This window comes from Ylistrum balloti, unplaced genomic scaffold (assembly GCF_031769215.1).
Source record: "Ylistrum balloti isolate Yb309-2 unplaced genomic scaffold, AGI_CSIRO_Ybal_v1 Utg371318, whole genome shotgun sequence".
Lineage (NCBI taxonomy): Eukaryota > Metazoa > Mollusca > Bivalvia > Pectinida > Pectinidae > Ylistrum > Ylistrum balloti.
The window spans coordinates 540713-554476 of record NW_026782703.1 but is presented as its reverse complement, the minus strand read 5'-3'; the positions used below and the strand labels follow the sequence as shown (position 1 = coordinate 554476).

The window sequence follows — 13764 nt, the reverse complement described above, 5'->3', positions numbered from 1 at the left end:
GAGCAGGATATGTTGGGTAGGCTTATGAATACATTAAGATTTCTTCCTCTTCTGTCCTTCATGCACCATATGATGACTGTGGCGATCATATATCTGGATAGATAAAAAGATTGTAAACATGACTCGTATGTAAGGTCATCATTAGCCCCGAGGTCGAAGTCACCAATACAGAAATGGTGATAAAGAAAACCAACTTGGGTTTATTAACCTCACTAAGTATGTAATTCATTCACATAAGTTGTTTACTAAATGTATCTGGTGAATCCAATCATTAATTCTGTTATGAATTATACCATGTTTTTACTCATAATCATTAAAGATTTGATGATACGACTTCGTATAGTTTGGAGTGGCCTGTTAAGGCCATAGGTGTAGGCCATAGGTCAGTACATCAATCACAAGTGTAATTGTCTCAGGTAAGTGACGTATGATGGATATGGAGTGACAGGTAATTATGTTACCTGTGTAAACACAAAGAGTATTGCCCCTTAAGTGTATTACTCAGGTAGGAAACAAGGCATGTGCAGCCATTCCGTACTTGTTCTGATGTAATGGCAGCCAAGCTGACAAGCTTTATCAGGAATATATGTAAAATGTGACCTCAAAAAGAATTTCAATGTTTCATCAAAACTGGACAGTACATGGATTATGGACAATATTTGGTATGTTATGTTGCTACTGTAAAGATATATTATAGTCACTTGTGTATAATGACAATGTAACTCTATACTCTTTGTTGCTTATCGATCACATCCTCTTTACTAATACTATGTCACCATCATAAAACAGCATGGAAGTAACTGGTCAGTTCTGACAGTTTGAGGTAGCTGGTCAGTACTGACAGTTTGAGGTAGCTGGTCAGTGCTGACTGTTTAGAGGTAGCTGGTCAGTGCTGGCTGTTTGGAGGTAGCTGGTCAGTACTGACAGTTTGAGGTAGCTGGTCAGTGCTGACTGTTTAGAGGTAGCTGGTCAGTGCTGGCTGTTTGGAGGTAGCTGGTCAGTACTGACTGTTTAGAGGTAGCTGGTCAGTGCTGGCTATTTGGAGGTAGCTGGTCAGTGCTGACTGTTTGAGGTAGCTGGTCAGTGCTGGCTGTTTGGAGGTAGCTGGTCAGTGCTGACTGTCTGGAGGTAGCTGGTCAGTGCTGACTGTTTGAGGTAGCTGGTCAGTACTGACAGTTTGAGGTAGCTGGTCAGTGCTGGCTGTTTGAGGTAGCTGGTCAGTTCTGGCTGTTTGGAGGTAGCTGGTCAGTACTGACTGTTTGGAGGTAGTTGGTCAGTGCTGACTGTCTGGAGGTAGCTTGTCAGTACTGACTGTTTGGAGGTAGCTGGTCAGTGCTGACTGTTTGAGGTAGCTGGTCAGTACTGACAGTTTGAGGTAGCTGGTCAGTGCTGACTGTTTAGAGGTAGCTGGTCAGTGCTGGCTGTTTGAGGTAGCTGGTCAATTCTGGCTGTTTGAGGTAGCTAGTCAGTACTGACTGTTTGGAGGTAGTTTGTCGGTACTGACTGTTGGGTGGTAGCTTGTCGGTACTGACTGTTGGGTGGTAGTTTGTCAGTACTGACTGTTGGGTGGTAGCTTGTCAGTACTGACTGTTGGGTGGTAGTTTGTCGGTACTGACTGTTGGGTGGTAGTTTGTCGGTACTGGTTGTTGGGTGGTAGTTTGTCGGTACTGACTGTTGGGTGGTAGTTTGTCGGTACTGGTTGTTGGGTGGTAGTTTGTCGGTACTGGTTGTTGGGTGGTAGTTTGTCGGTACTGACTGTTGGGTGGTAGTTTGTCGGTACTGACTGTTGGGTTGTAGTTTGTCAGTACTGGTTGTTGGGTGGTAGTTTGTCGGTACTGACTGTTGGGTGGTAGTTTGTCAGTTCTGGTTGTTGGGTGGTAGTTTGTCGGTACTGACTGTTGGGTTGTAGTTTGTCAGTACTGGTTGTTGGGTGGTAGTTTGTCGGTACTGACTGTTGGGTGGTAGTTTGTCAGTTCTGGTTGTTGGGTGGTAGTTTGTCGGTACTGACTGTTGGGTGGTAGTTTGTCGGTACTGGTTGTTGGGTGGTAGTTTGTCGGTACTGGTTGTTGGGTGGTAGTTTGTCGGTACTGACTGTTGGGTGGTAGTTTGTCGGTACTGACTGTTGGGTTGTAGTTTGTCAGTACTGGTTGTTGGGTGGTAGTTTGTCGGTACTGGTTGTTGGGTGGTAGTTTGTCGGTACTGGTTGTTGGGTGGTAGTTTGTCGGTACTGACTGTTGGGTGGTAGTTTGTCAGTTCTGGTTGTTGGGTGGTAGTTTGTCGGTACTGGTTGTTGGGTGGTAGCTTGTCAGTACTGACTGTTGGGTGGTAGTTTGTCGGTACTGGTTGTTGGGTGGTAGTTTGTCGGTACTGACTGTTGGGTGGTAGTTTGTCAGTACTGACTGTTGGGTGGTAGTTTGTCAGTACTGGTTGTTGGGTGTTAGTTTGTCAGTGCTGACTGTTGGGTGTTAGTTTGTCAGAACTGGCTGTTTGGAGGTAGCTAGCTGGTCAGTACTGGCTGTTTGGAGGTAGCTGGTCAGTACTGGCTGTTTGGAGGTAGCTGGTCAGTACTGACTGTTTGGCGTTAGTTTGTCAGTACTAACAGTTAGATGGTAGTTTGTCAGTACAGAGTGTTTGGATGTAGCTGGTCAGTACTGACTGTTTGAGGTAGCTGGTCAGTACTGACTGTTGGGCGTTAGTTTGTCAGTACTAACAGTTAGATGGTAGTTTGTCAGTACAGAGTGTTTGGATGTAGCTGGTCAGTACTGGCTGTTTGGAGGTAGCTGGTCAGTACTGACTGTTGGGAGTTAGTTTGTCAGTACTAACAGTTAGATGGTAGTTTGTCAGTACAGAGTGTTTGGATGTAGCTGGTCAGTACTGACTGTTTGAGGTAGCTGGTCAGTACTGGCTGTTTGGAGGTAGCTGGTTATGATGTTTGGTATCATACTAAATATTATTTTTTTACAGATAATTTTAGAAAACACCTTTTATTGAAAAGCCTTTATATGTTCATTGTTTCAGGGCAATGCCAGCCAACGAGAGATGATGTCTGGCCAGCACAACTGGTATGCCTGTTCACATGCTAGACCAACTTACTGTAATGTTTGCCGTGAGGCACTGTCTGGAGTTACCTCCCATGGGCTTTCATGCGAAGGTGTGTCATTGAAATTTATTTATTTCCTTTTTCACAGGTAAAAAAATTTGGAAAATGATATTTGAAACAGAATTTTTAACTGAGAAAAATACATGTTTTGAATAAATTTAAGATCAACAAAGATTACGTTAGATACATGATACTTTATATTTGTGCTGCAGAAAAACTTTTTGTTATTAAAATAAAATTGTGAAAGACATAAAGAAAATAAATGTGGTCTTGTCATAAGCCTTCATCAAGTCCTCATTTTCATAAAAATGAAATATCAGTAAGGCTTGTTATGTTTTAATACCAATTACATATAGCATGTTATAATCATATGTATAGTAACACATAACGACTAAAGGTTCCCAATGTTTCAATTGTAATATATAACTCGTGGCATCATAAAATTTGTGACTTGATGAAAACAAGATATAGGCAGAGAATTTAACCTAGTTAGATTTCATATTGGTCCTGATAAAATGCTGTTTTCTTGAATGTGTTAAAGTTCAATTGTAGTATCTTCTATCTGTTTCCATTTTATATGATAGATTTTCTCCATTATTATCAGATGTTTATGATATATCTGTTAAACTTTAAGAGGATTACATGAAAGACGTGAATGGCTTATTTCAATACCGACTTAAGAGTTAGATAGAGTTTAGAATTTAACTACATCACACAGCTGTTCATTTTGTCTCTCTACGACTTGTCAGTGATGCTGAGGGCCTTAATTTTGAAACCTGAAAGGGAAATCAAAATTGATTAAAGAGAAATATTAAGATCTAGATGGGGAGGTGCACTAGGCCTAGAATTCAATATATTTGATATTTCAATATTGCATGATTTAAAGAAATGTCAAGTTGATGTATATGAACAGTTGACAATCCTGATAAATTAATCATTTAGGTTGTAGTGATGTAATGTTGACGTCATATCTTCAGGACACAACTCTGTCTTTAAAGAAACATGTTACAAAAATGGAAGGTTGCCATGTATTCTAGGGCAGCTTTATATAAATTACGTAAGCAACATCACCATGTGACATGATCCCTTCACATCAAATAGTCCCTAAGTTTGGTGTGTATGTGGAGGTTGAACTGATGCTAGTTACTGAGTAAGCATCAAATTTACTGTTTGTAGTCAATGGGAGAGTAATTCATGTCAACAGCTACAACCTTGCTGATTTAACTGTTCAAATATAAAAAAATTATTTTCAAAGATGAGCAAGAGACAGCTTTGGTAAAGTTTTGTAAGCGTGACAACATTAACAGACGAACACTTAAATGTAAAAATAAAAATAAGTAGGTAGGGAGTGAACATAATATCTACAAATAGAGTTATTATATTTATTTTTATCTTTTTACAGAAATAAACAAAAGTGAAAACAATTTACACTGTACTGAAATTCATGTTTGCTTGATTTGTAAATAAATATTAGGTGTAACACTGTAGCTTGGTTAGTATGAAGGTAAAAAAAGATTAAAAAGCAGTATAAGCCTTGATCAATTTACTTAGTGGCTATACCTCTTCGTGCTCTTTGTAAAAAGACCATGATCAACAGAAAATACTGTATGCCGGCTAAAAGTTAACATATCCATTTGTCTGTCCATTTGTCTGTCCGTTTGTCTGTCCATTTGTCTGTCCTGTTTGTATTTTTGTCCTGTTTGTTTACCCTGCTTTGTTCTTTAAGAAGTTTTATTTGTTTATCTGTCTATTTATACTCGGTTTACCAGAATATTTATTTTATTATAATATAGCTAAACGTGTCAGTATGTTGAAAGAGAGGCCTCTGCGTGATGGTGTTCAGCTGTTTGGGGACTGATCCCAGAGCTCCTCAACCCTGGCAGCCTCCTTTAAATTAATTGCTGAGGAAATAAATATTTTTCTAAACCAAAAAAAAAGTTAACCTATCATAATTCAGAATAAAAGCATCTGTAAGTAACATATATGACACAGAAGAATGCTGTAACTGACAAGAAGTGACTTCAATGAAAGATGATGTTTGTTTTCTTTGTTACAGTGTGTAAGTTCAAAGCTCATAAGCGCTGTGCCGTGAAGGCTGCAGCCAACTGCAAGTGGGCAACCTTGGCAGCTATTGGGAAGGACATCATTGAGGATGAGGATGGGGTAAGGGTCAGAGGTCAAAGGCAAATTCCATGTCATGCCAAATAAGGGTCAAGGGTCAAAGACTTATTCTTATGTGTAACACCATAGATTGTTAAGCATTTAACTCTCTGTCATTCACAGCTATTTTCTTTAAAAAGATGACGTCTTGAAAAACTATTTACTGGATATTTTGTTTCATGACTATCATAAAATACAGCTATGTAACAGTTGGTGGTTGATTTTATACAATACTAAAATATTCCCAATTTTAATTTTATAATCTTATAGAAAGACCAAAATCAGGGGACACTTAAGCTAACAATGACTTCACAATACTGACTTTGTAAGTGAAATGTGTTTTGATTAATGAGTTTATACTTATGATTACAGATTGCTATGCCACATCAATGGTTAGAAGGAAACCTGCCTGTTAGTGCTAAATGTAATGTATGTGATAAAACATGTGGAAGTGTGCTCAAGGTTCAAGACTGGCGATGTCTTTGGTGTAAAGCCATGGTAAGTTTGTCCCAATCACTCAAACCTCTTAGTAACCATGTAATGTCATGGTAAGTCTATCCCAATCACTCAAACTTACTAGTAACCATGTAAAGTCATGGTAATTCACTCAAACCTCCTGGTAACCATGTAAAGTCATGGTAATTCACTCAAACCTCCTGGTAACCATGTAAAGCCACGGTAAGTCCATCCCAATCACTCAAACTTACTAGTAACCATGTAAAGCCATGGTAAGTCTATCCCAATCACTCAAACCTCCTGGTAACCATGTAAAGTCATGGTAGGTCTATCCCAATCACTTAAACTTACTAGTAACCATGTAAAGTCATGGTAAGTCTATCCCGATCACTCAAACCTCCTGGTAACCATGTAAAGTCATGGTAAGTCTATCCCAATCACCCAAACTTACTAGTAACCATGTAAAGTCATGGTAAGTCTATCCCAATCACTCAAACTTACTAGTAACCATGTAAAGTCATGGTAAGTCTATCCCAATCACTCAAACCTCCTGGTAACTATGTAAAGTCATGGTAGGTCTATCCCAATCACTCAAACTTACTAGAAACCATGTAAAGTCATGGTAATTCACTCAAACCTCCTGGTAACCATGTAAAGTCATGGTAATTCACTCAAACCTCCTGGTAACCATGTAAAGTCATGGTAAGTCTATCCCAATCACTCAAACCTCCTGGTAACCATGTAAAGTCATGGTAATTCACTCAAACCTCCTGGTAACCATGTAAAGTCATGGTAAGTCCATCCCAATCACTCAAACTTACTAGTAACCATGTAAAGTCATGGTAATTCACTCAAACCTCCTGGTAACCATGTAAAGTCATGGTAGGTCTATCCCAATCACTCAAACTTACTAGAAACCATGTAAAGTCATGGTAATTCACTCAAACCTCCTGGTAACCATGTAAAGCCATGGTAAGTCTATCCCAGTCACTCAAACTTACTAGTAACCATGTAAAGCCATGGTAAGTCTATCCCAGTCACTCAAACTTACTAGTAACCATGTAAAGCCATGGTAAGTCTATCCCAGTCACTCAAACTTACTAGTAACCATGTAAAGCCATGGTAAGTCTATCCCAGTCACTCAAACTTACTAGTAACCATGTAAAGCCATGGTAAGTCTATCCCAATCACCCAAACTTACTAGTAACCATGTAAAGTCATGGTAATTCACTCAAACCTCCTGGTAACCATGTAAAGTCATGGTAATTCACTCAAACCTCCTGGTAACCATGTAAAGTCATGGTAAGTCTATCCCAATCACTCAAACCTCCTGGTAACCATGTAAAGTCATGGTAAGTCTATCCCAATCACTCAAACCTCCTGGTAACCATGTAAAGTCATGGTAATTCACTCAAACCTCCTGGTAACCATGTAAAGTCATGGTAATTCACTCAAACCTCCTGGTAACCATGTAAAGCCATGGTAAGTCTATCCCAGTCACTCAAACTTACTAGTAACCATGTAAAGTCATGGTAAGTCTGTCCCAATCACTCAAACTTACTAGTAACCATGTAAAGTCATGGTAAGTCTATCCCAATCACTCAAACCTCCTGGTAACCATGTAAAGTCATGGTAAGTCTATCCCAATCACTCAAACTTACTAGTAACCATGTAAAGTCATGGTAAGTCTATCCCAATCACTCAAACTTATTAGTAACCATGTAAAGTCATGGTAATTCACTCAAACCTCCTGGTAACCATGTAAAGTCATGGTAATTCACTCAAACCTCCTGGTAACCATGTAAAGTCATGGTAAGTCTATCCCAATCACTCAAACTTACTAGTAACCATGTAAAGTCATGGTAAGTCTATCCCAATCACTCAAACCTCCTGGTAACCATGTAAAGTCATGGTAAGTCTATCCCAATCACTCAAACTTATTAGTAACCATGTAAAGTCATGGTAAGTCTATCCCAATCACTCAAACTTATTAGTAACCATGTAAAGTCATGGTAAGTCTATCCCAATCACTCAAACTTACTAGTAACCATGTAAAGTCATGGTAAGTCTATCCCAATCACTCAAACTTATTAGTAACCATGTAAAGTCATGGTAAGTCCATCCCAATCACTCAAACTTACTAGTAACCATGTAAAGTCATGATAAGTCTATCCCAATCACTCAAACTTATTAGTAACCATGTAAAGTCATGGTAAGTCTATCCCAATCACTCAAACTTATTAGTAACCATGTAAAGTCATGGTAAGTCTATCCCAATCACTCAAACTTATTAGTAACCATGTAAAGTCATTTTAATTCACTCAAACCTCCTGGTAACCATGTAATGTCATGGTAAGTCTATCCCAATCACTCAAACTTATTAGTAACCATGTAAAGTCATGGTAAGTCTATCCCAATCACTCAAACTTACTAGTAACCATGTAAAGTCATGATAAGTCTATCCCAATCACTCAAACTTATTAGTAACCATGTAAAGTCATGGTAAGTCTATCCCAATCACTCAAACTTACTAGTAACCATGTAAAGCCATGGTAAGTCTATCCCAATCACTCAAACCTCCTGGTAACCATGTAATGTCATGGTAAGTCTATCCCAATCGCCCAAACTTACTGGTAACCATGTAAAGTCATGGTAAGTCTATCCCAATCGCCCAAACTTACTAGTAACCATGTAAAGTCATGGTAGGTCTATCCCAATCACTTAAACTTACTGGTAACCATGTAAAGTCATGGTAAGTCTATCCCAATCGCCCAAACTTACTAGTAACCATGTAAAGTCATGGTAGGTCTATCCCAATCGCCCAAACTTACTGGTAACCATGTAAAGTCATGGTAATTCACTCAAACCTCCTGGTAACCATGTAAAGTCATGGTAATTCACTCAAACCTCCTGGTAACCATGTAAAGTCATGGTAAGTCTGTCCCAATCACTCAAACTTACTAGTAACCATGTAAAGTCATGGTAAGTCTATCCCAATCACTCAAACCTCCTTGTAACAATTCCTGTATGGATACACCATACCTGCCAAACTTGTCCCTCCTCAGTTTTCTCCGTTGATAATGAAGAAAAACACTAAGTAAAGTTCAATAAATCTACTTATACTAATTTTAGCACTTTATGGATGAATGGATTCAGAGTACCAGTGAAATCTGTGAAAATAAAACCTCTACCAAAATTAATGATTATACAGAAACTCCCAGTCTGTACCTTATCTTTATAATTGTTATATTTGAGATATTACTTTTCATTTGAAAACAGTGTTTTATAACGAACACAAGTTCACTACTGCAAATACATTATAAAACCACATGCAAAGATGGAATTTATCTGGAAAATATGGAATGGATTTCAGATTTTCAAAGCATTTGTTTATGTGGTTTGTATTGATTGATAAAATGCTTAATTGGATAAAATTCTATTTGAAGTGAATGCAACAGCACAATAAATTGAATTGAATTCAAGAATTTGAATATAACTTGATTAAGTGTAATTACAAAGAAACATTTTGTAAGTGATCAATAAGACTCTGGGATCCCTTGTCTCGGAATGAAGACATGCTGAAAATACATATCAATTACAAGTTATTTCTAAGGCTGAAAATCAATAAATAAGGAAACATCTGCTAAGTTAGGAAATATACAAAGAACTTTCTACAGTTAGGTTTCAACAGAAAAATGAAGAATGATGAAAAGACTATTGATCAGCTTTTGAATTTTCACGTTATGATGTTTTTGGATATTTGGTCTCTAAACAGAAATGATTTCTCAATGGAGTATTGTTTATGAACAATTTTGGGCTTAGATTAGTGGTCACAATAGAAAGAATTCCCAATAAATGGTCTGATGATGATATTGAACTGTATTAGAATGGTTACGATAATTTTCAAAATCAACTTGAGATTAGTGCCTTTTAAAAAATCAAGAATGAAAATACTGATATGCTAAAAGTACCATAATTCATATACAGATTGTGATATTCTATAGTGTATCACATACATAGCTCTCAGACATAACACATATTACATAGAGCATTATATTTAACCATGTATCACACACATAGCTCTCTGACATAACATACAATACAGATTGTGATATTCTCTAGTGTATCACACACATAGCTCTCTGACATAACACATATTACATAGAGCATTATATTTAACCATGTATCACACACATAGCACTCGGACATAACATACAATACAGATTGTTATATTTTATCATGTATCACACACATAGCTCTCTGACATAACATACAATACAGATTGTGGTATTCTCTAGTGTATCACACACATAGCTCTCTGACATAACACATATTACATAGAGCATTATATTTAACCATGTATCACACACATAGCTCTCTGACATAACATACAATACAGATTGTGATATTTAACCATGTATCACACACATAGCACTCGGACATAACATACAATACAGATTGTTATATTTAACCATGTATTACACACATAGCTCTCTGACATAACACATATTACATAGAGCATTATATTTAACCATGTATCACACACATAGCACTCTGACATAACATACAATACAGATTGTTATATTTTATCATGTATCACACACATAGCTCTCTGACATAACAGACAATACAGATTGTTATATTTAACTATGTATCACACACATAGCTCTCTGACATAACAGACAATACAAAGAGCATTATATTTAACCATGTATCACACACATAGCTCTCTGACATAACATACAATACAGATTGTTATATTTAACTATGTATCACACACATAGCTCTCTGACATAACACACAATACAGATTGTTATATTTAACCATGTATCACACACACAGCTCTCTGACATAACATACAGTACAGATTGTTATATTTTATCATGTATCACACACATAGCACTCTGACATAACATACAATACAGATTGTTATATTTAACCATGTATCACACACATAGCTCTCTGACATAACATACAATACAGATTGTTATATTTAACCATGTATCACACACATAGCTCTCTGACATAACATACAATACAGATTGTTATATTTAACTATGTAACACACACATAGCTCTCTGACATAACATACAATACAGATTATATTTAACCATGTATCACACACATAGCTCTCTGACATAACACATATATTTAACATATCACACACATAGCTCTCTGACATTATATTTAACCATGTATCACACACATAGCACTCTGACATAACATACAATACAGATTGTTATATTTTATCATGTATCACACACATAGCACTCTGACATAACATACAATACAGATTGTTATATTTAACCATGTATCACACACATAGCACTCTGACATAACATACAATACAGATTGTCATAACATACAATACAGATTATTTATATTGTTATATTTAACCATGTATCACACACATAGCTCTCTGACATAACATACAATACAGATTGTTATATTTAACCATGTATCACACACATAGCTCTCTGACATAACATACAATACAGATTGTTATATTTAACTATGTATCACACACATAGCTCTCTGACATAACATACAATACAGATTGTTATATTTAACCATGTATCACACACATAGCTCTCTGACATAACAGACAATACAGATTGTGATATTCTATAGTGTATCACACACATAGTTCAATGTCTACTCATTTTTACACAGGGTTTTTTAGTTCACTATGTTATAACAATAAAGAGCACGCACAGTGGACGTCCATATTAGTTCTATGTCTACTCAGTTTTACACAGGGTTTTTTAGTTCACTATGTTATAACAATAAAGAGCACACACAGAGGACATCCATATTAGTTCTATGTCTACTCAGTTTTACACAGGGTTTTTTAGTTCACTATGTTATAACAATAAAGAGCACACACAGAGGACATCCATATTAGTTCAATGTCTACTCAGTTTTACACAGGGTTTTTTAGTTCACTATGTTATAACAATAAAGAGCACACACAGTGGACATCCATATTAGTTCTATGTCTACTCAGTTTTACACAGGGTTTTTTAGTTCACTATGTTGTAACAATAAAGAGCTCACGACATGTAATAAAATATGTATGATTGACATTTTATGTAAACTTTTGTTTTATTTTTTTCATATTTAAATATAACAGATGTGAAATTAATTTATCAGACAAACCTATCTCTTGATATAAACTGGCATTTCAAATGCCACTCAACCACAAAACAAAACAGCCACTAGGAAAAAATGTCTGTTAAGCTGTTTATGTCAGATATTATCAAAGGGAAGAGATGATGGTTAAACTATTAATACATCAGTTAAAGAAAAAACATATGCATAATCCAAAGACTGCTTTATGAAAGTTTGTTTAATAAGTCACGAAAAACTTAATCTGTCTGTTATTTTGACAAAGCAGGGAAAGGTTAAATAAAAAACAAAAAACCATATGATTATTTTAGCCATCAGAGAAAGGTCTGGGAATCACATTGTATTACACAAAACAGTCTTTTATCTTCCTGATATAATCTGTCAAACACTATATGATGTTAATAGGAAAAATCTATGTCAGATGTATAGAGCTGGTTTACTTATAATTCTGATTCCATGGTGATTACAGGATTGTACAATTTAAATGTTGTTAGCATTAGTTGCCAAAGTTCTGACATTAAAACCTGATCTTAGAAACAGTCATTGAGATTAGTCAAGTGCTTTCTAGAGAAGAGAAGGAAACTTGAATGATAATGGAATAAAATCTTGATTGTGATGTTTAAGATTGAGTTCCTATAGTTGTTCTTTACATGTATTCAAACTTTGATAAATGATATCCAAGACTGAAATGACAACATTTCACAAAAAAATGTAACAATTTCATTAGAAATCTTATCTGTATACATTTTTATGCTCTCCGATAATTTTCAAGGAAGCATATAGTTGCTGCCTTGTTTGTCCATCCTTCCATCCATCCTTTCATATCCAGAGTACGACTTTGCCCAAAGTTAAACAAGGACCATGAAACTTTGTGTTAACATTGGTTGTATGAAAGTGTATCAAATTAAGAGCCCGGAACTCCTCAGTGACAGAGTTATTGACCTTTGTTAAAATTTTGTGACATGAGCGAAACGTTGCTTGCATTTAAACTAGGATAATGAAACTTAGTGTATACATTGTTAATAGTGAGAGAATGTACAGTATACTAAATTGGGGGCCTGCAACGCCATAATTTTGCCCTTTGTTAAAATTTTGTACCCAATAAAGAAGTTTTCAGGGAGAATTTATCTGTTTCACTTTTTCTATTTGATTTTCATTTTATTTTCAACAATATGATAACTATAGATGATGTCAAGAATGTAGTTGAGAGAATATTTTTCCCTTCCGCAAGAGATTTAAACAAGATAATGTTACAGGTGTAGGCTTTAAGAACTATTTCCTGTCTCAGTGTCTGTTATATATATATCATCATATTACAGGTTCATACAGGCTGTAAGGAGTACTTCCTGTCTCAGTGTCTGTTATATATATGTCAACATATTACAGGTTCATACAGGCTGTAAGGAGTACTTCCTGTCTTAGTGTCTATTATATATATATCATCATATTACAGGTTCATACAGGCTGTAAGGAGTACTTCCTGTCTTAGTGTCTATTATATATATATCATCATATTACAGGTTCATACAGGCTGTAAGGAGTACTTCCTGTCTCAGTGTCTGTTATATATATGTCAACATATTACAGGTTCATACAGGCTGTAAGGAGTACTTCCTGTCTTAGTGTCTATTATATATATGTCATCATATTACAGGTTCATACAGGCTGTAAGGAGTACTTCCAGTCCCAGTGTCCTTTAGGTCAATGTAAAGTGTCTATTCTACCTCCAATTGCCATCAATAACATAGATTCTGATGGTTACTGGGAGGCAACACGTCCTGCGGGAACTTCACCTCTCCTCGTCTTTGTCAACACGAAATCAGGCGACAATCAGGTATAGTACTTTTCAATTGACCTAAAATTCTTGTTGATAAAATTGATTGAAACCTGTTATCAGGAATGATTTCTCGAAGGAGATT

The 13764-nt window shown here is 36.3% G+C and overlaps 1 protein-coding gene across 1 annotated transcript in view; it reads left to right on the top strand.

Annotated features, from left to right (window-relative positions):
- The window catches only part of LOC132561986 (diacylglycerol kinase delta-like), a 109064-nt gene that overhangs the window by 76220 nt on the left and 19080 nt on the right, over positions 1-13764 (top strand). The window contains exons 7-10 of the mRNA XM_060226713.1: positions 3019-3151; positions 5157-5263; positions 5633-5758; positions 13500-13679. Coding sequence (XP_060082696.1) covers positions 3019-3151; positions 5157-5263; positions 5633-5758; positions 13500-13679 — 546 coding nt within the window. The remainder of the gene's footprint in view (positions 1-3018; positions 3152-5156; positions 5264-5632; positions 5759-13499; positions 13680-13764) is intronic.